General features: G+C 56.4%; 8 protein-coding genes across 8 annotated transcripts; 4 read left to right on the forward strand and 4 right to left on the reverse strand.

The window, feature by feature from the left end:
* Positions 1–112: 112 nt before the first annotated feature.
* On the reverse strand, positions 113–1937 carry N657DRAFT_641523 (Septin). The gene is made up of 4 exons (XM_062792167.1): positions 1705–1937; positions 1487–1649; positions 1116–1426; positions 113–1053 (listed from the first exon to the last, which is right to left on the reverse strand). Exons 1-4 carry the CDS (start codon positions 1807–1809, stop codon positions 475–477), a joined length of 1158 nt encoding a protein of 385 aa, XP_062651290.1. The 5' UTR covers positions 1810–1937; the 3' UTR covers positions 113–474.
* Positions 1938–2210: 273 nt separating this feature from the next.
* N657DRAFT_589850 (WD40 repeat-like protein) lies at positions 2211–5276 on the forward strand. Its single transcript, XM_062789875.1, has 2 exons — positions 2211–2408; positions 2496–5276. Exons 1-2 carry the CDS (start codon positions 2278–2280, stop codon positions 5047–5049), a joined length of 2685 nt encoding a protein of 894 aa, XP_062651291.1. The 5' UTR covers positions 2211–2277; the 3' UTR covers positions 5050–5276.
* Positions 5101–6848, reverse strand: N657DRAFT_215439 (uncharacterized protein). Its single transcript, XM_062786262.1, has 6 exons — positions 6728–6848; positions 6613–6672; positions 5788–6554; positions 5511–5710; positions 5226–5458; positions 5101–5170 (listed from the first exon to the last, which is right to left on the reverse strand). Exons 1-6 carry the CDS (start codon positions 6731–6733, stop codon positions 5153–5155), a joined length of 1284 nt encoding a protein of 427 aa, XP_062651292.1. The 5' UTR covers positions 6734–6848; the 3' UTR covers positions 5101–5152.
* Positions 6849–7621: 773 nt separating this feature from the next.
* Positions 7622–11432, reverse strand: N657DRAFT_653719 (DNase I-like protein; the record flags this gene model as incomplete). The annotated part of the gene is made up of 4 exons (XM_062794435.1): positions 7622–7733; positions 7824–8763; positions 8820–11316; positions 11391–11432. The coding sequence occupies 4 exons, from the start codon at positions 11430–11432 to the stop codon at positions 7622–7624; spliced, it is 3591 nt and encodes a 1196-aa protein (XP_062651293.1).
* A 740-nt stretch (positions 11433–12172) lies between these two features.
* On the forward strand, positions 12173–12484 carry N657DRAFT_533308 (uncharacterized protein; the record flags this gene model as incomplete). Its single annotated transcript, XM_062787752.1, has 1 exon — positions 12173–12484. A coding segment is annotated over one exon (312 nt), but the record flags the coding sequence as incomplete, so codon positions are not given.
* A 1632-nt stretch (positions 12485–14116) lies between these two features.
* On the forward strand, positions 14117–15018 carry N657DRAFT_589859 (uncharacterized protein). Its single transcript, XM_062789876.1, has 4 exons — positions 14117–14163; positions 14229–14242; positions 14308–14333; positions 14406–15018. Exons 1-4 carry the CDS (start codon positions 14155–14157, stop codon positions 14747–14749), a joined length of 393 nt encoding a protein of 130 aa, XP_062651295.1. The 5' UTR covers positions 14117–14154; the 3' UTR covers positions 14750–15018.
* A 186-nt stretch (positions 15019–15204) lies between these two features.
* Positions 15205–17513, forward strand: N657DRAFT_641529 (uncharacterized protein). Its single transcript, XM_062792168.1, has 2 exons — positions 15205–15460; positions 15532–17513. The coding sequence occupies exons 1-2, from the start codon at positions 15311–15313 to the stop codon at positions 17245–17247; spliced, it is 1866 nt and encodes a 621-aa protein (XP_062651296.1). The 5' UTR covers positions 15205–15310; the 3' UTR covers positions 17248–17513.
* Positions 17514–18537: 1024 nt separating this feature from the next.
* Positions 18538–20791, reverse strand: N657DRAFT_565459 (protein phosphatase 2A regulatory B subunit; the record flags this gene model as incomplete). Its single annotated transcript, XM_062788363.1, has 5 exons — positions 18538–18919; positions 18974–19272; positions 19331–20287; positions 20353–20712; positions 20768–20791. 5 exons carry the CDS (start codon positions 20789–20791, stop codon positions 18538–18540), a joined length of 2022 nt encoding a protein of 673 aa, XP_062651297.1.
* Positions 20792–21936: the final 1145 nt, after the last annotated feature.

Raw genomic sequence — 21936 nt, forward strand, 5'->3', positions numbered from 1 at the left:
CAAATGTCAGTGTCAACAGTGAAACAATCTTCGAGACAGGCACCCTTTCGCATTATCTGGTATCATGAAAGGGGCATCTAAATTACATCGTTCCTAAGTCGGAATAAAAGGGGAGGTCCCGGAAAACGCCCCGGCTAGAGGAAGGCTGAGTCCGTCGAGGACGACAACCTGAAGGCCTGGGTCCTAGTTCCAGGTTCCTCTAACCCCAGAGAATCTGCACACCTTTTCCCGTTTGATTAACGAATAACGTGAGAGGGTAGTATAAAGAGAATAAGCCACAAAAAGAAAACGACCAAGGCCCACAACACCGTGTGTTAACCTCTTCTGTTTGCTCCACAATAAGCCACAGCTCTCAGATTTACATCCCGATGCCAGACCCTTGGTGGACTGAACAGAAAATGGCTGGGGAGACTCGGATAATGACGAGGCCTAAGCCGCGGCACGTCGATATCTTGGAGCCACGGTGTTGTGACCCTAGCGACGTCCGTGGCTGCGAACAGCGCTGCCTTGGAGCTGCTCCAGCTCCGACTCGAGCTGCTTGATCTGGGCGTGCGTCTGCTCGAGGTCCTTGTTGAGTCGGTCGCGCTCGGCAATAAGTTTCTGCTCCCATTGCCGGAAACGCTGCTCCTCGATCTTGACCTGCTCCGTGAAGCGCTTGCGCAGCGCTTCCTCCTCCTCCTTGAACTTGGGGTTGTCGAGCTTTCTGGGGCGCGCCTCGCCGAACTTGCGCGTCTCCATCTGCTGCGCGCGGTACGCCTCATAATGGAGCTCCTCGGTCGTGTGGATCAGGTCCAGCATGTGGGTGCGGATCAGGATCGACCTCAGCTTCTTGAAGTCGCAGTGATCCTCGTTCTCAACCTCGGCCACACCCCACGAGTATTGCCGGCCCTTGACGATGCGTCCGTCGTTTGTCTTGACATCCTTCTCCGAGCCAATGACGGCGAAAGGCATGGCGGCCATCAGACTGCGGGCGTGCTGGGCGGCAGCCTCGTCATCCTCCTCAATCGGGGGCTGATAAATCTTAATGTTCTGCGCCTCGATAACGGCACGGATCTAATAGCGGTATATTAGCATGACAGTCCGAGAGGCTCAGGAGCGGGGTGGATCGTGCTCACCCTCGACTTGAACTTGGCCAGGTCCGCGGGGCTGAGGGTGTCGGCCTTGGCAATCACTGGGATGAGGTTCACACGCGAGCACAGACGCTTCATGACCTCAATGTCGAGGGGCTTCAGGGTATGACCGGTGGGGCGGATGAAGTACAGGCAGGCGTGCACACGAAGGTCGATCTTGTCCTGGCGGCGCGGCTGCTGCTCCTGAAGCATGTACGACTCATGCTGGTCGTCGAGGAACTCGATGATGGGCATCCACGAGTCGCGGTTGTTGACATAGTCGCCGAAGCCGGGGGTGTCGATAACAGTCAGGCGAACTAGCTGCCGGTCAGCGCAGAGTCCATTATGACCATCTGGTACGCACTGCTGATTCGCACCCTTGAAAAACTTCTCCTCTAGCTCAGCCTTGGTAATCTCAATCTCCACCGTCTTGTCGATCTGCTTCTGGTGCCGGCGCTTGTGGTCGGCGTAGTTCTTGATGGTGGTGGAGAAGAGCGTGTTGATGAAGGTGGTCTTGCCCAGCCCGGACTCGCCAGCAACCTAGCAGCAGACGGTCAGAACACATATCGGAGTCAAATCGACACGATCTTCTTACCATGATCGTGAATGCGGCCCCCCTCTTAGCCACAATCTTATGCCGCTGGTTGGGCAGGTTGGCAATGCCAATCGGCGACGCGCTCTCGGCTGTGGCTGGAGCCATCTCGAGCTAAGTACTGATTAAAACGAAGTAGAACGGATGAGGGTATCGAAAATGTACTGCCAAAAAGAGCAGCGAGTGCAATTGAGGAGGGACGTCGCAGGAGTGGGAAGGGCGGTGTCGTGGATGATGTGTTGTGTTGAGCGGTACGGAATGGGGAGCGGAGCTTGTGCTCTCAGGGGTTTTGAGCCGTGAAATTTCCAGACCAGCTGTCGTGCACGGATCACCTGCGGCCTGAACCGCTAAACTTCCCCTTACTTAGGTTTCCACTTTTCCCAAAGCGTCAAATGATGTGGGACCAGGGTCGTACACAGTAATTAGTGGAGTCAGCCATAGGTTAGCGCGGAGGGCGGCAGAAGGAATTTGCCGGCCCCGCTAAAAAGTCGAGCGCGATGTCGACGTCCCGTGTTTGGTGATTGGCGTCGTGCTACAACGCCTTTATCTCGGGTAAGAAATGGACTGTCGGCGACCATGAAGACAGATTTCAAGTTTTCCAACCTACTTGGGACGGTTTACTGTAGGGGCAACCTTCTGTTCAGCCCTGACGGCACCCATTTGTACTCGCCTGTCGGCAACCGAGTTACTGTCTTCAACCTCGTCGAGTACGTATACCATTGCCATTTGCAAGACACCTCTATAGAGTGGATGTTGTCCCGCTTGACTACATGATGCGCTAACTGTGAGATCAGCAACAAGTCTTACACCCTCCCGTTCGCTCACCGGAAGAACATCGCGAGGATAGGCCTGAACCCCCACGGCAACCTCCTCCTGTCGATCGACGAAGATGGCCAGGCCGTCCTGACGCACGTTCCGCGTCGCGTTGTACTCTATCACTTTTCCTTCAAATCGCATGTGACAGCGCTTTCATTTTCACCATCGGGCCGGCATTTTGTGGTTGGGTTGGGAAGGAAAATTGAGGTTTGGCACGTTCCCTCGACGCCAGATTCCAACGCCGAAGGCGACCTCGAGTTTGCGCCCTTCGTGCGCCACCACACCCACACACAACACTTTGACGATGTCCGGCATATCGAGTGGTCGAGCGACTCGAGGTTCTTCCTCAGCGCCTCGAAGGACCTGACGGCCAGGATATGGAGTCTCAACCCGGAGGAGGGCTTCACGCCCACCGTCCTGTCAGGCCACAGGCAGGGAGTGGTGGGCGCTTGGTTCTCCAAGGACCAAGAAACAATCTACACCGTCAGCAAGGATGGCGCGGTCTTTGATTGGCAATACACCGTGAAACCCGGTCAGGAAGAGGATGAGATGGTGGACGAGGCGGACATGCAGTGGCGGATCGTCAACCGGCACTACTTTATGCAAAACGCCGCGACCGTCCGATGTGCAGCCTTCCATCCCGAATCGAACCTGCTTGTCGCTGGTTTTTCGAACGGTATTTTCGGCCTGTACGAAATGCCCGACTTCAACATGATTCACACCCTCAGCATCTCACAGAACGAGATCGACTTTGTTACCATCAACAAGAGCGGAGAGTGGCTGGCGTTTGGCGCTTCCAAACTGGGTCAGCTGCTGGTGTGGGAATGGCAGTCCGAGTCGTACATCCTGAAGCAGCAAGGGCACTACGACTCGATGAATGCCCTCGTCTACTCGCCTGACGGCCAGCGCATCGTCACGACCGCAGATGACGGCAAGATCAAGGTCTGGGACATCGAATCAGGTTTCTGCATCGTAACATTTACCGAGCATACCAGCGGTGTAACGGCGTGTGAGTTCGCGAAGAAGGGCAACGTCCTCTTCACGGCGAGTCTGGACGGTTCTATCAGAGCCTGGGATCTAATCAGGTTTCGGAACTTCAGGACATTCACCGCCCCCGAGAGGTTGTCATTCTCCTGTATGGCGGTTGACCCCAGTGGAGAAGTTGTCGCTGCAGGATCGATTGACTCCTTTGATATTCACATTTGGTCTGTCCAAACGGGCCAGCTCCTTGACCGGCTTTCGGGCCACGAGGGCCCGGTCTCGTCGCTTGCCTTTGCCCCGAACGGCGGCCTTTTGGTGAGTGGCAGCTGGGACAGGACGGCAAGGATATGGTCCATCTTCAACAGGACACAGACCAGCGAGCCTCTGCAGCTGCAGTCCGATGTTCTGGATATTGCTTTCAGACCTGACTCGTTGCAGATAGCCATCTCGACGTTGGATGGCCAGTTGTCTTTCTGGTCTGTCTCGGAAGCTCAACAGGTCTCGGGGGTGGACGGCCGTCGCGATGTTTCAGGAGGACGGAGGATCACGGACCGAAGGGCAGCTGCGAACGTGGCTGGAACCAAGAGCTTCAATACCATCCGCTACAGCATGGACGGGACTTGCCTCCTGGCGGGCGGAAACAGCAAGTACATCTGCCTGTACTCGGTCACCACCATGGTGCTTCTCAGGAAGTTCACCGTGAGCGTAAACCTGTCGCTCTCGGGCACTCAGGAGTTCCTCAACAGCAAGCTGCTCACCGAGGCAGGGCCGTCTGGGCTCCTTGACGAGCAAGGCGAAGCCTCGGACTTGGAGGACAGGATAGACAGATCTTTGCCTGGCTCCAAGCGCGGCGACCCTTCGGCCAGAAGGAAGATGCCGGAGGTGAGGGTAACAGGCGTGGCATTTTCGCCAAGCGGCACCTCCTTCTGCGCAGCGTCCACGGAAGGCTTGTTGATCTACAGCCTCGACAGCATCGTCCAGTTTGATCCGTTCGATCTCAACATGGAGATCACGCCCGCCTCAACGCTCGCTGTGCTCGAGCAGGACAGTGACTACCTCAAGGCGCTCGTCATGGCGTTTCGCTTGAACGAGGCCGGGCTAATTCAACGCGTCTTCCAGGCGATTCCGTACACGGACATTGGCCTGGTTGTCGAGCACTTTCCGACAGTGTATGTGGCACGGCTCCTGCGTTACGTGGCCGCCCAGACGGAGCAGTCGCCGCACGTCGAGTTCTGCCTGCTTTGGATCAAGGCGCTAGTGGACAAGCACGGCGCGTGGCTAACGGCCAACCGAGGCAAGGTGGACGTGGAGCTCCGGATTGTGGCGCGAGCCGTGGCCAAGATGAAGGATGAGATCAGGCGGCTGGCTGACGAGAATGTCTACATGGTGGACTACCTGCTTGGCCAAGCGAGGGACAAGCCGGTTGGCGGTGAAGCTGGCGCCGTGGATGGCGCTGCCATGAAAACATTGCCGCCGTCCAAGGAGGTGACCATACACGACATCATGCAGGAAGACGCTGTGAGCGAAGACGAGTGGATAGGGCTAGAATAGGTAGGAGGCGCGGAAAGGCGTCTGGGAATACAGGTTAACACCATGCATGGTCTTGAGTCCACTTCCATCCATCAGCATGTTGATCCAGGTTCAGCCTCCCGGCCTAGAGATTGGGGACATCCTGCCACCAGTCAGCCTGTGCACTCCTCGTCAATCCGCTCACCCGGCAGACATACCTTCCAAGCCTCGTCAAACCCACAACTGCGCACCCAGTGTAGCCCCGGCGGTTCAACCGAGTCTACAATCAAATGGCAAACTCTCTTCCACGTATCGTTCCCCTTTACCTTGAGCCAGTTTTCACCACCCTCCTGTTCGTACGCTTTGCAGATGTTGTGGCACACAACCGTCGCCCGGCCCAGCTTGATGGCATGTCCGTCATCGGGGAAGGTATGCAGGTGGGCAATGATCTCTGCCGAAATCATCACTATCTATTCTCGAACGGTGGCATGAGACCGTCTTACCGGCAAGTGAACCCCCAACATCGGGCTTCTTCGGCTGGTAACCGGCAAGCTTCTCCTGCGACAACTCTGACACTCCACGCGCAGCATACTGCAGCAGATCCATCCGAATTTTCCATTCCAGCAACCGGGCCTTCGTCTCAGCAGGGATCCAGTCCTGGGCGTTGAGCGTGACGAAGATGGAGCTCGCATTTACATGGTGCCTGTCAACAGTCAGTCTCCTCCCCTGGACACACCCATACCACACTCACCCATCTCATCCAGACACACACAAACTTACATCAGAAAGAAGTCAAACTTGGGCTGCTTCCCTTCCTTCACCAACGCCGCAGCAGCCGCAACAAACAACGCCGCGTTGAACATCTCGGCCGTCCTCTCCTCCACCTCGTCCGGCCTGACCCGCACCCTCGCCGCAAGCGCAATCATGTCCTCCTTGGCGCGCACAAGCACCCCATCGCGGATCTTGTTGGCATCCTCGTTCCGCGCAGCAGCCCTCAGCCGCTCGCTCCTCCTCGCCTCGTCCATCAACTCCATCACGGAGGGACCTCTGCTACCACTATTAGTTAAAGTAGTTGTAGTAACAGCCCGCCTCTCCGCCTCCTTCAAAAACCCACCAATATCCCCGCTGTGCACAGCCGCCTGCGCCAGCGCCTCGGCGACGATGGCCTCCTGGCCCCATTCGACGCCGTACATGAGCTGGATGAGCGGGTGCAGGAAGCCGGCGAAGAGGCGCACCAGCAGTTCGTCGTCGTCTTCTTCATTCTTGGACGAGCAAAGGAGATAGGGGCCCACGGCCGCCTGCCACGAGCCGAGGGCCTTGATCTCGGACTGGAAGAAGCGCAGGAGATCCGGGTAGTACTCTTCGTTGCCGAGGTAAGGCTTCGCGGCGGCTGGCCAGGGGTAGAAGGCGACTGTCGGAGCTGCTGCTTGGTTGGTGGTGTGGGGAGGGAGTGCAGGGCGTTGGTAGCCTTCGTTATGGGCATAGGCGGCCTGGAGGGCTGGGGCCGGGGCGCCTGTGCCGTAGAGGGCTAGGATGTGGTGTGGGATCTGTGTAAGAGGCGTGTCAGGTACGGCTGTGATTCGGGGTGAGGAAAGACGGGGGTACGTGATTATGGAAACCTTCGAGGTTTAAAAACGACGTGATGTTTCTGTGGGAGTGAAAACCCCCGGAAGTGGTTAGTAGGAGTTGGGAAGCATGGGGATAAGGAGGCAGCACGAACTTCCATGTCCTCCTGAAGCAGTTCAGAAGCCTTCTTGGCTGCCTCGTCGGTCTGTTTGATGTGCTAGAGCCCCCGTGTTGTCAGGGGTGACGTGCATCCTGGACGGGAGATCTGCGGCGGAGGCCATTCTTTCGGGAGGATACTTGTGAAGCAGCCTGGCGATGGTGATGGTCCCCAGACCTGGTGTAGCTCGTATGAGATGGCGCATTCAAACTCGGGACGTAAGCCGTCGTAAGAATGTGGACGACGCTTCAGGATCTAAGGTGCTTGCACAGTAAGGTGTCATGTACTCGGTATATGATCTTTTCTAGACTTGTCAATTATTAATCAGGAACCGCTTTTGAGGGGTTCATGTCACACGTGGTTGTCATGCTCTTACACTTGGAATTGCCATTTGTCGCTGTTTTGAGGAACGAGTCCGGTTACGGTCGGTTGCAGTTCTCAGCCAACCAACCTCAGCTGATGCGAGGTTTGATAATCGATGATTCGGCTCGGACTCGGGCCGGTACCTAGGTGATAATGACATCATGCTTTGAGCTCCGGCCCTCATACAGTAAGGTAGGAAAGGAACACTAAGGCAAGGTAGGCATCTATCAAGCTTTGGGGAAACTGAATTGTCTACGCCTGAGACCAAGACGCTGCATCGTATTCACAATCCACATATATTTCAAGGGTTGTTCATTGAACGGAGCCAGAGACTCATCTTGTAGACATCCGCACAGATCGAGGGCGGCCAAACGCTCCGTCGCTCTCCATGTCAATACATTCCAGCCCCTCTATCACCCATTCCCAACCCAACTCCAGGGGGTATGTATCTCTAAACTGGCCCACTCCAGGGCGAAACACCAAAATCCATACCTTACATTCATTCATCAAGCGGTGTTTCCGTTCCAATCATTCCCTGTGCCGACTGGGACTCCGATGGACCCTTCTCAAGGCCCGCTCACTAATCAAACTCTGCGCCGTCGACTTGTCATAGCCAATTACCTTGGTCAAGTAAAACATCCTGTCACAGACAGTCAGTCATCGTCATCACAAATGATACAGCAGATTTGTAAATGAACATGTGGCTGTAAGGCCAGGCGGAAGAACTCACTTCTCGGCCTCGGCCTCCCTCGCTCTCAGGTCCTCCCACCGCTGCTGGCACTCCATCCACGCGACCGCCCTCTTCTTGGGGTCAATCCTCTTGACCTTGAACCGAAACCGCCCACTAACAGGCCGGTGGTCCGACACGCGCACCTCGTGCCGCCGGTAATCCAACTGCTCGATCCGGCCCCGGCCGCTCCCGCACCGGTACAGCAGCCGGTCGCACCACGCCGGGCTGCGCCTCTTCTCGCTCGTGTCGTAGTTGTCCGTGCCCACGTCGTACTTGTACGTCGGCGCGAACGAGATCGGCTGCTCCTCGAATGCCCGCAGGCGGAACGCCGGGTTACGGCGTCGCGCCACGAGCAGCTGGTCGCGCTCGAGGAGCTTGGCCAGATTGCCGGCCTTGACCGCCGCCACGACCGTGTCGCGGCTCATGGTGTCGATGCGGTAGTTGAGGTCGCCATTGAGCAGGCAGAGTTCGTGGTCCAGGATCATGGACCCGTCGCCGCCGCCGACAAAGCTGTCGATGCGCACGGCCGGATCGCGCTGCGGCGGGAGGAGCGGCGCTTCCAGGATGGCGGCGATGTCGTTGTGCCGCGCGTTGGCTGACGTCTGGCCCGCTGCGAGGTGGCAGTTGACGAAGCAGAGCGACGTGTCGTCCAGCATGAAGCGCACCACAATGGCGCCCTTGTTGCCGTGCAACCCGCCCATGCCGCGCTTGACCTCGGCGCTGCTGACATTGCTGACGCGCTCGCGGAGGTCGGCTTTGACGAAAATGCACGTGAAGAGGCCGACGAGCGGCGCCGTGTGTAGGATGTGGTACAGGCCGCCGCTTGACATGTGGTCGTCCAGGCTCTGGGCTAGGAAGTCGCGCCAATCGCGATACTGGTGGCTCATGCGTTCTTGGTCCGAGCCCTCCTTCTTCTTGGGTTTCTTAGTGAGGAAGCGTTCTGCCAAGCGTTAGAACGTGAGAGAAGGAATTCGAGGGTTAACAGACTGGACTCACTAGCTGTGGCCGTCTTGTCTTCGAGGTCCACAAGCTCTTGGAACCCAAAGACAATGATATCTGGCGAGTCGCTGCTCTGCAACAGATCCCGGATAAACGTGGCGTCCGACTCGGAGTAACGCAGGCTATAGGGTGTCGAGGCACCCGCGTTCCACGTCACGATCAGGGCCTTGATTTCATCAAAGGTGCAGTACTGGAAGTCTTTGAGCTTCATCTCACTCTCGAGCCAGTCGTCCTGGAGAAGCCCGTCCCAAATCCGCAGCATGTTATCTGCGCCCAGCGACACCACCTGGCACCTATCCAGCTTATAGAAGCTGGAATGGTCGGCAACAATCTTGACGACTGGGTTCTTGTGAGCCTGCCAGTCCTTCTTGAGAGCCCACGGCGTCGGCTCCATGTCAAATACCGACATTTTGCCCGTATTGAACCCAGCCCACATGCGCCGGCCCACGCCAGCCAGCGAATTGATCTTGTACTGGCTGATGTTCATCACCCCCAGGCACGAGTAATCTTTCCTCGAGTAGATGCTCACTTTACCGTCGCTGTGTCCAAAGAAAACCTTGTTTGGTTCTGACGCGAGCATGGTACCCGACGTTACTTCTCCAGCGCTGTCTTGAGTGAGCGGTCGTATCAGGACTTGAAACTGCGTCCGCCCATCAAGCGTCGGTAAAAATACCCGTATTTCTTTGCCTGTCGCGTGCCACAGCTCGTCGCCCACAACTATCGAGAAGGTATGTCCTCGGGGTAAGCGGAAGGTTTGGGCAGGACCCAACGACAGGTTCGGAACACCCTTGTCGCCGGGACCCCAGACATGGAGGGCGCCGCTCTCGTCCAGCGTCCACACCTCGTTGTAATGTCGGTATATTTTGATGATTTCGTACCGCCCATGGGCGTTGGGTTTTTGGTTCACGATGCTTTGTGACGGCACATCGGCCTCTAGCAATTCGCCATTGTTGTTCCCTATCCAGACCCGCTTGCCTTCTTCATCGACGTTCTCCCCGGGTTTGAACAGCACGGCTGTCCCTTTCAGGCCTTCACCCATGGCCAGGCTCATCACCAGCTCGCCGTCTTGCACGCTCCATGCTCGTGTGTAGGCCCCGGTCGTACAAATATAACTACCGCAGACGTCAAAGAGGCGGCTGTCATAGTTAGTGGCGATTTCGTGCACGCCTTTCGCAATGTATGGCTTGCTGCGATTTGTTCGTGAGGTGTCTGGGTAGGCCGTGGTGGCTGCCGCAGAGACGTCGCCCCTCGACTGCGCATCCGAGGCTCGCGGCTCCGTGGGGGTAGAGGGTGCAGCTGACCCACGGAAATCACTGACGCTCCTACTCGGCATCCGATCCACATCGAAAGTCATGGATCTACCACTGAGCCTTGGAATAGCAAGTGGAGTGTGTGTGGTGGGCGTTGAGGCGACCCTCTTCTGAGCCGCTGGACCAGCTGCGCCGATTTCATGAGCGTAGTTCGTGTTCAGTACCGGTCGAGGTGGTCGCGGAGGTGGTGCTGAAGTCACCTGCATAGCGCGCCCTGAGTCTATCATGCTTTGCGGTCTTGCCGGAAGCGCTGGCGGCTGCTCGCCCGTGGGCGGTTCCGCTGCTATACCATTGGCACCCTCTCTTCCAAGTCTTCTTCCATTCACTGAACGCTGGTTGAACGGTGATTCGAGCGGTTCAGGAGCCGCCTGAAAGGCGTTTGACCTCGGTATCCAGTCCCTCTGCGTGGTGGGCCGGGTTGGCAAAGAAGGGGGCACATCCTCATCCGTCGTCCCGCTACTGCTAGGCGGACTGTTGAAGGGTGAGATCTTGTCGCTGGCGTTGTTGGGCACATTGACGGGCTGGCTAGGCTTCGAGAACAGGGAAAAGCGAGCGGCCCCTATCAGCGGTTTGTCTGCCCGGTTCACCGGCGGTGGGATGGGCCTGCCACCATCTTTAGCGTCTCTTTCCCGCCTAAGCTCTACAGACCGTCTTGGCGGAGGCGGGGATGGGGGCTTCGAGGGCGCAAGACGAGGTGATGTACGGGACTCCTGCGGCGAACGAGGGCGGCTCGGAATTTTGAACTGGCTGGTCTCTGTCGCCGGAGACAAGGGGCTGACCAAGGAATTTGCATTCACAAAGGAAGGCCGGTCGCCGGTAGGCAAGCCAGGGCCCTTCTTTGGCGGCGAATGAGGTGGATCGACTGTGAGGGACGGAGGATGGGCGGGGCGCGGACTGATGGGCGGAGGGAGAGGGCGCGTGGGAGAGGTAGGGAAGCCGATGTTGGTCGCGGGAGCGCTGATGTTGGAGACGTTCGGTCTGTCCTTTGGGCGCGCTGGCGGGACGGGCGGCGGCCCGCGCCCTGACGACGGGCTCGCATCTCGTTCACGCAGCCGCTCAGGCTTTGGTACCGGCGCTGGCGCTGGCGGGATGGGGGATGCCGTCCGTGAGGAAGAGCCGGGTTGGGGATGGCTGTCGGTCTTATTCAGGTTCTCGAACTTGGCCAACAACGACGAGACGGGCCTCTATCACAGTGATACACAGTTAGCCTCCCAAACCACTTCTCATTCGCACGCCATCTGCTCCTGAGATTGCTCACAAGGGACGACCCATCGGGCCCATCGTTCAACAGAGGATCCATGGCAGTTGCGGCGGGCTGAGCGCAGCAGGCTCCCCCGTTATTGATGATCGAGTGGCCCGTCAACCCTCGGCCAGGGAGCTCCTTTTGTCATGAGATGGCGCGCATCCGGAGACGAGTTTAGATCGGCGCTGCCCTCTGCCACAGAAAACGAGTGTACGCGCGTTGCGGGACTGCGCATTTGCTGGTGGCGGGGCAATCAGATGGAGAGTGGACACTCGACCGTGGAGGTTATGGCTTGTCTTGTTTCAAGATTACCCAAACTGATGCGAGGCCAATGCCGCGCCTCTCACACGATATTCCCAGGGGGCGCGTTGGTGCGACTGACGCTGCAAGTGGATGCGCCAGGGCTTGGTCAGGGCAAATGACGATGTGCATCCGTTTCAGCAACAAATTTGGTGATAGTTTGAGGCACGGTTGGCGGGCCGAGAAGTATGGGGTATGTACTTTCCAGGTACGGTTACTCCGCACCCCTCAAACCAAAGCAATCTGGAATGGACGGGAACCGGTAGAACGACGAGCTCGAGCACTTACGTGTATGTCATGCGCATTTGTGCCACAAATTCGATCAGGCAAGATACCTGTAAGGATGCCGCTACCAAAAGAATTGGCTCACCGCCGTGTATCTTTCTGCCCGGCAGAATCATGGCATTCAGCCAGTAACCCACTACAACCACTGTTGTATTGCCCCTCATTTTCTGACCTTGAACCACAACACACCTTGTTTTGCACGCACTTTTACAATGGTCTATCACGATATTGCTACACGCGCGCAAGCGCTTACTCTTAAGCTGATTGTTCAGCTTGATAACAAGGATATTGAAGCTATTACAGGCCTGAAGGCGCGGACTATTAACAGCATCGCTGATAGGGCTCTCGAACGTGGCTTTGATCCGAAAGGCTGTCCTCCGGTGATCCTTGACGAACATGTCCGCGATGCTCCAAAGACCGGCCGTCCCTCGAAGCAAAGCGAAGATAAAGATACGGTTCTCAAAAAGGTCCGCAAAAGCCGCTTTGGCCGCGAGATGACATGCGCTTATATCTCGGCCCAGCTAGGGAACACCATCTCCCCAATGACAGTCTGGCGCATCTTGCGTGCTGCTGGAATGAAGAAGACGAAGCCAACGCGCAAGCCTGGTCTGACTGAGAGAATGAAGAGGGATCGCTTTGAGTTCTGTCTCCGCTATGAGCACTGGACTCTTGAAGATTGGAAGCGAGTTATCTGGTCCGACGAGACATCTGTTGTCTTGAATCACCGGCGTGGTGGCTACCGCGTTTGGAGGACCCCTGAGGAGAAGTTCGTCAATTCTTGCATTCGCGAGCGATGGAAGGGATACACCGAGTTCCAGTTCTGGGGTTGTTTCTCATACGATTCAAAGGGGCCATGTCACATCTGGCACCCAGAGACTGCGCAAGAGAGGAAGGCAGCGGAGAAGGACCTTGAGGGGCTGAATCTGAAGCTGGAACCTATCCTCCGCGAGCAATGGGAGCTAGAGACTGGCATGAGGCGCTTGAAGCTACGGAATCAACGCGGGCGAGCTCCTCAGTGGAGGTGGGATGCGAAGCACGGCAAGCTTACACGACGAGAAGGCTCCGGCGTTGATTGGTATCGGTACCAAAAGGAGATTCTGATGAAGAAGCTTATTCCATACGCCAAGCAGTGTGGTCCAGATGCTCTTGTTCAGGAAGACCTCGCACCTTCTCACGCCCACTACGCACAAGCTACAGTCTTCTCAACAGCTGAAGTATCAAGACTTATTTGGTGCCCTAACTCGCCTGATCTTAATATGATCGAGCCGTGTTGGCCGTATCTAAAGCTGGTGACAACAAAGAAGGGAGCTCCAAAGAGCAAGAGCCAAGCAGAGATAGTATGGAAGCAGGCGTGGGATAATTTAGAGCAGTGGAGGATACAACGTTGGATTGAGAGATCCCGCATCATATCCAGGAGGTCATTCGGTTGAAAGGCGGGAACGAATACGCAGAGGGGAGGTCAGAGAACCGCCGTCAAGATGTTGTTTTGGCTCCCGGGCTGAGTGTTGACTAGCTTCATTCCTTCTAAATTGTGATCGAAAACGCGCCTGTTTATTTTTCGGCTTACAGTGGATTACAGTGGCTTATAGGGGCAAGTTGACTCTTGGGTGATCTTGGCATTGAAGGCGGTGAGCCAATATTTTTGGTAGCGACATCCGTATTCTTAGCTGACTTCCTCTTTCCGTGGGCTCTGACAAATTACTAGTCCCACTGTACTACAGCAGACTCCAGTGCATCTGTAGGAAAACAACGAAACGTGTAGGGCAGCTTTTAAAAAGCAATCACAAGCTCAAAGTCATAGAAATGAGGTTAAGTCCTGAAATCTTAAGTAAAAGGACGGTACTTGATCGAGTCATATGGAATTTTCCACATTTCTGAATTATCGGTAGCCTCCAGGGAGATAACGTTATTCGCGGTACAATACAGAGGTACAGTGCGCTGTATCCGAATCATACCAATGTTCATCCAAGTGTGGCCGCGGCGGGCTGCCAGACGCTAACGTTGTTTGGCGCTTAAGCTCATGCTTGTTGATATGGCCACCAACAGGCCGATATCTTATCGATTGCATTGCATCAGGCCATTCCGACAAGCAACTCATTCTCTTCACAAGCACCAATACCTCACCCAAGTCCGTAGTCCTACCGATTTCATACCAATAGCTTTTTACGAGCGAAGCTACAAATTATTGGACGAAATGAATACCGTACGTCACCCTTTTGACCGTTTCCCCAAAACCAGCTCGCAATGACACTGACTCCGTTCCTGCAGGTGAGGTCGTTTTGGTGAGCAACAACACCAAATGATTGCGCCACCTCTAGGCCCGAGGCTAATGGAACATCTGGTATAGGCTGGGCTGGGGCTCATTATGTGTCGGTATGGCAACAGCATCCTCAGGGAAGCCGCAAGATGACTACGGCAACTGACTGACGTCACCCCAACCTCCAGCCGGCGGCGCGGCATACTACTTCGCGAAGCAGAGCATCAATGCCGACCGCCAGTCCAGGCTAGAGGAGCAGCGCAAGAAGAAGGCCATGGTTGAGTCGCTCGAATACTCCCAGAACGTCCCTACCCGGCCGCTCTCCTCAGCGACCATGGGTGGCTCCGAGACGGGGATAGCGAACGGCGGCCCGGCGAGGTTAGACCCGGCGGGCTCGCCGAGCCAGGAATCTAGCAACGACCCAGCTCCGACACGACACGCACCAGCTACCGAGGGACAGAGGGTGGTCGAGAAGAGCAAGTACGAAGCAGCAGCCCCGTTCAGGAGTCCGAAAGGAGACCGGTTTTCTTAAGTGGCGATGGGGAGACCCCGTACATGGGCACGTTCACAGGAGGACGTTGTACGTCTTGCTATTCTAGTCTTGTATTATGGAGGCGAAGCCGCATTGCGATACTGGTCATCCTGTCGCGTCGGCGCTTCCCGCTGGCCCTCAGAAGTTGGCCCCGTCCAAGACGGTGTCCCCTCATGGCCGTGAGTTCCTCTTCACTACCAATGCAATAAACTCTCGGTAGCTGGAGAAACAAATAAATGATTCTGTATGACGTGTATAATAGAGTGACGGAAGGAAAGAACATTTTTGATTGACGCATCCGTATCCGTACGGAGTACCGCTAACGTATTTTACGTACATACAATTTGGTAAATACCTGACAATTTGGGCCCGGAAAAATGGTGGGCCTCGGTTTTGCCATTGTGGAAGCTGCAAGCTCGGGCTTCTTGACGGCATGGCATTTCGTTCAAGCCGGTTTGGAATTGCTTCAGGCTCGCCCAGCGAGAAGGAATCAACAAGTGTGTCTCTGCGACAACGTTACAACAACATTGCTCTGCATCGCCGCTCTTGGCACCAGTAGTCATGGCGTCTGCAGAGCTGATCGTCGCTAAGACGGCGCTCTCAGGAGCTCTGTTCCGCGCTGATCCGCGGCCGTGTTCGCGCGACGACATCGAATCTATGCTTGGCCTCGTCAACGCAACCATCACCGAGTGCTCGCCGTCCAATGTTCAGGTTTGAGAACACGCTTCATCCGTGTCGCTTTTTACCCGTTGAGTGAATCCATCGGCTAAGCCGCACGCCAGAGATGCAAGCAATGGGCTCTCAGCAACCTGGTTCCCTCGTCCTCCCGGATCGCCCCGTTCTGCAAGTACCTGGTCGCTCTCTCCAAGTCGATCGGCGGCGAGAAGGATGCTACTGCGCTGGACTCCAAGGCGGGTCGCGTGCCCTCTGCAAAGCGCCGTCGCCTGCATGTTTTGTACATCTTGAACGACATCCTCTACCACGTCAAGCACCGCAACCGCGATGACGGCTTCGCCCTCAAGCTAGAGCCAACCATTTCGGCCTTGGTCAGGAGCGCCGCATCCTTCAACAACTGTCCCAAACATATCCGAAAGATCCAAAACCTGATCGGGCTTTGGGAAGAGAACGGATACTTTGCACGCACTGTCATCCAGCAGCTCCGGGCAGCGGTTGAGGAAGGCCCAACCGCCGGCGGCGGGGGCCAATCAACCGATGACGGGGACAGCTCGGCCAGCGCCGTGGCCAAGGCAGCGAAATCCGCGCCTTGGGTTATGCCGGCAATGCATGGCGATCCATCCACACCGTGGTACGACCTTCCCGCGGGAAACTGGATGCCAGTTCTGGAGCCAAACTCGACCCGTCCGATAAACCCCGCCATGATTAAACCGCTAGTTCTGGCACAAGGCCCGGCCGACAAGAGTCTGGTAGAGGCTGTCAAGAGCCTACTGGTGGATGTTGAAAGGATTTATTCCAAAGAAGTCAATCTCGACGAACCTCCACCGAATGTTGGCAGGCTGGGTGAACGTGTTGAAATCGACGAGCTTACCGGTGACATCATTGATGGAGATACCTACTACGGATGGTCCCGTGCGTTCTGCGAGAAGATGAAGCGGAGGAGACGAGTTCGCATCGGACGTAACGGCCGCAGCGATGGCGACCGAGGCCGGACACGATCAACCTCATACACCCGCTCGGATAGCCGATCGCGCAGCCGACCGCGAGACCGTAGCGACGTTTCGAGCCGGAGCTCAGAACGTCCTGACTTCAAGCGACAAAGAATGTCCGGGTCCCCGCCAAGTCGAAGTCGCGGCCGCAGTCGAAGTCGGTCTCCCAGTGGTCGACGCAGCCCAGACAGGCATCGGAGCCGCAGCTACCAGCGGTCACGAAGTCGGTCCCGTTCGCCGTCGGGTCGGCGGTCACAGTCCCGATCTAGGTCTCGCAGCAGGGGCTACCGATATCGGAGGCCCAATGTCAACGAAAAAGGCAAATGCCAGCCACAAAGCCCAGACTTCGGCATACGTTCCAGAAGCCGATCCTGGAGCCGGCCTGGATCCCCCCTTCGTTCACAGGAGCCACCTCCACCATCAAGGAACGGATATGTACCCCAGATGCCGGCACCTTCCGGCACCTGGAACCAACATCCACCGCCGCCGCCGCCGCCATCAATGGCAACGTACCCGATACCACCTCCCATCCCCTCTCAACAGGGCTTTGGCCTCGGCTTCCCAGTTCCGCCTCCACCGCCGCCGCCGACTTACCAGGCACCTTGGCCGCCTGCTCCACCCTCGATACCTCCGCCACCAATGGTTGGCCAGCAGTCGCCAAACTTCTTTGTCCCACCTGGGAATGCGGTACCGCCGCCTCCTTTTCCGGGCGGATGGCCTCCGGTTCCACCGCCAGGGCCACCGGTGGGGAATCATGATGGTTTCTATCCTCAGGGGCAGTATCGGGTAGGGCATCAGGGAAGGGGTGGGTATGGGCGCGGTGGGTGGCGGTAACGAACTCGGAAGCGATGAAGGCGGGTATATGTATGGCCCGCTGACCAGAGAGGCTGGACCGGTTCGCATCCCCGTTTGGCAGGCCGCCACTCCGCGTTGCTCATTGGATCAAAAGCAATCATGTAGCAGCCTTTACGAAGCGTTCAGGGCATAGGCAGCATATGAAGAGGAAGAAGGTTGACTGTATGCAAAAGAATCCCAGTCTATCAACCAAATCCGGGTAGTTAGCCAAGACCCGAACGTACATGAGATCCCAGAGACTAAACCTGCACTGAACTCCGCATTCAGAGAGCACCCTCCATTCCCCTGCGTACTCTCCCCCTTAGCTCCCTCGTTTTTTTTTTGCGATCTCCCTTGGTCGATAGGATACGACAAGAGACCGGGCCTGCAGGCCCGGAGAGAATCAGCGACCACCTTACCCTACCAGAGCAAGACGACCAAACACCAGGGTACCACGACAAAACTAGCCATTCATTGCTAAGGACCCGCTATAGAAGAGGTAAATGGGGACTCTGGTGAGGAGAAAAGAACAATAGAGTGGACAAAGGAAAAGCAACAAGATAAAACGACGAAGTGAATAGGTATGTAGAAGTGAAAAGTTAAAGATATGCCGAGATGAGGGTAAACCAAGGCCACAGGTACTGTGTCGGGGGGGCCATTGTGTTGTGTCCGCTTGAGCACTCGGAAGCGCTTAACCCCTGGTCCCCGTGAGATACAGTCCGATCAGTCCGGTGCTGTCTCTCTCCTCACACCAAACAACCAACCGCCTTTTCAACCTCTCTGAAAAAGATCCCGCTTTCCATCCATCCGGTGGGTGATTGCATCCCAAGTCTCCATCCAGCCCTGCGCGCCCCTGTATACCATCTCTAGCACCCACCACGGACTCGAGGAAAAAGCGACAATAAGCCAAACTTGGGCAGAATTCCCGGAATAACGGCAGTCGATTGCTCGCTTCTGCTTGTACAGAATTGGGGGAGAGGTAACGCGAGACCGGGGGACGCCAACGCCAAAACAGGCCGACGAAGCCAAGACAGAGAGAGCGGGATTTTCAATGCTGGTGACCCGGGTTGGTTGATGGTTCTGATACTGTTGCTCGCGCCTCTTTTTAACGCCAGACGCCTAGAACTACATCGAAAGCTGTATTGCGACAGCTGAAACGCCGCAAATCTGCAGGGGAGACGCGCGGATAATACTGCGCACCGGCGTTGTTGGAGGTTCTAGGCCCTTGGGCGTGCCATACAAGTGACATGTAACCCGAGAAGACAGGAAACTTTGAGGGCAGCTTCCAGATCACCGTTGACCCCGCGCCGAGCCAACCGAGTTTTGTCTGTCGTGCATCCCGGGTCGATGATGATCCCTGCGGTCGACGTCTTGCAGCTTAAGCGAGTCGAGCCTCATCTGGTTATCCTCGGCCGTTTGCATCTCGTCGACGCGCGGCAGCGTGCTCGGGGCCATCCGTGACGGCGGTGGCCCGGCGGACGCAGCCGAGCCGTTGACGGCTTTCCTCCGGTTGGCCTGATCCTGGATAGCGGCCCATTTCCTTTGGCGGAGAGCTTCTCTCGTCGCAGCGCTATTTTGCTGCTCCGTGTACTCGTGTGAGCAATCGTCGAAGAGCTGGGGGTTGATCTCCATGAACAATTTCATGGCGTTGTAAACCATGCCGTGAATTGTCCTATTGTGCCGTTAGCCACGGAATCAAATGCAAGACCAGGGTGCAACCAATGACCTGTTCCAGTGGCCCTTGGAGTTCTCGTAGAGAGGGGCAAACATGATGGGCAGGATGATTTCAACATTGTCGCTGACCAGGTTGCAGAAATACTCGTTGTTCCAGAAGTAGAGTGCCCTCTCGGCGACCTGGAAGTGCGGACTCGCCACGGATTTTGCGAGCTGGTGGAACAAAGGCTCTTGGACTTTGGCAAACTCGGCGGGATCCATAACCTCAAAAATGTCTTCGACCTCGTTGAGAAACATGACCTCTTTCGTGCTATTGACCTTGGGCCAATATCGCAGGAGGCCAAGCACGACCTGCATTGCGCGTCAGTGTAAGCCGATCCTGCCGGCAGGGCCAAATGCAGTAACATACCTCTTCTGTCAGAGAAGCATCCTTCTCAAGGAACTGCACGATGCAGTATGCGAGTTGAGGATGGTACATGCTCAAACTTTTCACCTTGTGCAGAGGGATCAGGACCCTTGTCAGGAACAACTTGTGTTCCTCTTTAAGAGGTAGGGCAAACCCGTTAATGATGGAGCCCAGGATCTCTAGCAGCTCGGCAATGCCGTTGAACCGCTCAGTTTCGTAGGTGAACTGGAAGAAGACATTGTTGATGGAGCGGCGGATGAAGGATCGGAGGTTGAGGAATTTGCCATATATCCGGTGCAGGGTCGTCTTCAAAAAGTCCCTCTCGCGGGGGTCCTCGGAATCGAACAGTTCAAGGAGCTGAAGAACAAAGCTGTGGTCGATGTAGGCTTTGGCGATGTTCGTGTTGAAGTCTTGGCTCTCGATGAATCGGAGGAAGAACTCGTACACAACCTGGATATGAGGCCAAGCGACTTCCAAGACAGGTTCGTCCTCTTCCGGGTCGAACGCCTCGCCTTGGGGGTTCATCGGCGGCGGGATCGGACGGAACAGGTTCTTGGCGAACATGCCAACAACGACCGGGTACATGGGCTCGGTGATGACCTGCCGATTGTTGGCGACGTAATCGAGGAGCTCATGGAGGGCCAGTCGCTTGATTTCCTTGGACTTCATGTCGGCGCTGGCGTCATTGAAGTCGAAGATGACATTGCACTGCTCAATCTTCTTCATAAAGAGGTCTTCCCGACGTCCGGGGGGTACCTCGTGAAATCCGGGAAGCTTTTCCAACTCCCGGTGGGCGGAAATATCGAACCGTGATGAGTGTTGCCGCCTAGGCGTCTTGGGGCCCTCTAGGACGTCCTTGGGCGTCTGGTGCAAGCGGTCGAACATCAGGGACTTTTGGCCGGCCTTCGGCGGGGCAAGATCGTGGGGCATCGTCTCAGGGGCACCGGGGGGCGGTACGTGCTGTCGGAAGTATGTCTCGTCAGTACGGTCCACAAACGGGCTTGGCACCATGGTCTAAAGCTTACCGGAGCGCTTGGGCTGATGATAACGGTGGGAGGTAGGGCCCCATGTCTAGCAGGCGTGCTGCCGCCGTTAGCGCCCTGGGGCTGCCCAGCAGCGCCACCACCAAATCTGTCCGGTACACTAGGGCTCACGCCAGTGCTGCCCAGCTGGGCCTGAGCAGCGAGCGCGGCGTGATCGGCATGGGCGGCACTGTTGGGAGGCAGTGGCTTGTTGCGAATGTCGTTCAAGGTCGAGGTAGAGGAAGATGGGGTCACGACGGGGGACTGGTTGGAATCCCTTGCCGAAGCATTCGGCGACGCGGTCCCATCCTTGGAATCCTTATTCTTTTTGGAAGACTTGCTCGAGTCCTTGCCCCGAGAAAGCTGTGCCAAACAGCGTCAGCAATGCGGTCTGAGGCGACGATCCAGCGCGACTTACGACTCTGGCGCCGAAACGCTTCATCTTTGAAGACAACAGCTTCTCTTCCGTGGGGCGACGAGAGGCGCCCAGCTCGACCCTTCTGCGAACCGAAGCACACTGTCGAGGGGTGGTTTGTTCAGATACCAGGAAGGCGTCGAGCTGAGTGCTCGCTGCGAGCGCTCATTCAAAGCAATCCCCACTGTGCGACACGGCTGAACTGTGGTATGGTGCTGACGACTAGTTGTGACAAGTTACGGTGCTGGTCACCAGCCTAGGAAAGGCAACGGAGGGTTGTGACGACGTATTCGAGGCACGGGTGTGCGCCAATGAAGTGGTCAGAGCGGCGCAGTTGGGAGGATCAGCAGTGTTGTGCCGAGTCGATGCTTGCCTACCTAGGGCTGGGCAAGCACGGCAGGTCTGAGGTTGGGGAAGCGATGGCGGCAATTGGATTTCGGTGCGAGGTAGCGCGTTGACGCCTGTGTTTCAAAAGCCTAGGAGAGCACTAAAGGCCGTTAGAATCCAAGTCCCAGTGTTGGTGTTGTCCAGGAAACGCACTCTGAATCGCTGGGTTGGTGCTGCCCTTGCCAGCGTTTGAGAGATGGAGAGTGGCCTGGGGCTTCGAGCTGACGTTCTGACGGTAGGGTGTTTTTGCGGGGCTCTCTCCTCAAAGACGCGGGTCCCGGCGGGTTCTCAGGTCTGATAGCGGGACCGGGTCGACCGCAACAATGCCGCTGGCCCGCTCGAGAGCCGGGCAGTGGAAATAAATGGCTGCGAAACTACCTTATCTCGGTGCACATCTGATTCGAGAATCGTGCGAGCAAAGAACTTTTGAGTCTGGAGCGACTCGTTGTTGAGCTTCAGTTTAGGTTAGAGCGGGTTCTGATGTTACGTTTAGGGAGACGGGACAGAGAAGGGCCCGCTCGGGAAGTCGGAGCAGGCTGAATATCGTGTGAGGTTCGTTCTCGCACTGTCTTGGATCGAGAATAAGGCTGAGATGGTAGGTGGTGTTAAGTGTAGTGTGCAATTGGGCTGGACCTGAAGACATCGTTTAAGATGACCATTTGGGTTTCATAGGGGAAATTCTAATGTCCCGTCTCAGCATCAGTGGAGCGAGTGTGCACAAATCTCTACTCCGTATGGGCAAGAGCAGCTGGGTTGAATGCAAAGGTTCAATGTGACACTGTACG

The sequence above is a fragment of the Parathielavia appendiculata genome, assembly GCF_033297405.1.
Source record: "Parathielavia appendiculata strain CBS 731.68 unplaced genomic scaffold N657scaffold_2, whole genome shotgun sequence".
Lineage (NCBI taxonomy): Eukaryota > Fungi > Ascomycota > Sordariomycetes > Sordariales > Chaetomiaceae > Parathielavia > Parathielavia appendiculata.

Bases quoted from the DNA above. Each gene is read 5' to 3' on its own strand.
- N657DRAFT_589859 (XM_062789876.1), top strand. The intron at 14,334-14,405 runs GTATGGCAACAG...CCCAACCTCCAG, and splicing joins CTGGGGCTCATTATGTGTCG to CCGGCGGCGCGGCATACTAC.
- N657DRAFT_641523 (XM_062792167.1), bottom strand. From the start codon at position 1,809: ATGGCTCCAGCCACAGCCGAGAGCGCGTCGCCGATTGGCATTGCCAAC. The intron at 1,650-1,704 runs GTAAGAAGATCG...GTCTGCTGCTAG, and splicing joins GGGCCGCATTCACGATCATG to GTTGCTGGCGAGTCCGGGCT. The intron at 1,054-1,115 runs GTGAGCACGATC...TACCGCTATTAG, and splicing joins TGGCCAAGTTCAAGTCGAGG to ATCCGTGCCGTTATCGAGGC.
- N657DRAFT_215439 (XM_062786262.1), bottom strand. The intron at 6,555-6,612 runs GTACCCCCGTCT...CCTCTTACACAG, and splicing joins TCGAAGGTTTCCATAATCAC to ATCCCACACCACATCCTAGC. The intron at 5,711-5,787 runs GTAAGTTTGTGT...GACTGTTGACAG, and splicing joins AAGTTTGACTTCTTTCTGAT to GCACCATGTAAATGCGAGCT.
- N657DRAFT_589850 (XM_062789875.1), top strand. From the start codon at position 2,278: ATGAAGACAGATTTCAAGTTTTCCAACCTACTTGGGACGGTTTACTGT. The intron at 2,409-2,495 runs GTACGTATACCA...CTGTGAGATCAG, and splicing joins ACTGTCTTCAACCTCGTCGA to CAACAAGTCTTACACCCTCC.
- N657DRAFT_641529 (XM_062792168.1), top strand. From the start codon at position 15,311: ATGGCGTCTGCAGAGCTGATCGTCGCTAAGACGGCGCTCTCAGGAGCT. The intron at 15,461-15,531 runs GTTTGAGAACAC...GCCGCACGCCAG, and splicing joins GCTCGCCGTCCAATGTTCAG to AGATGCAAGCAATGGGCTCT.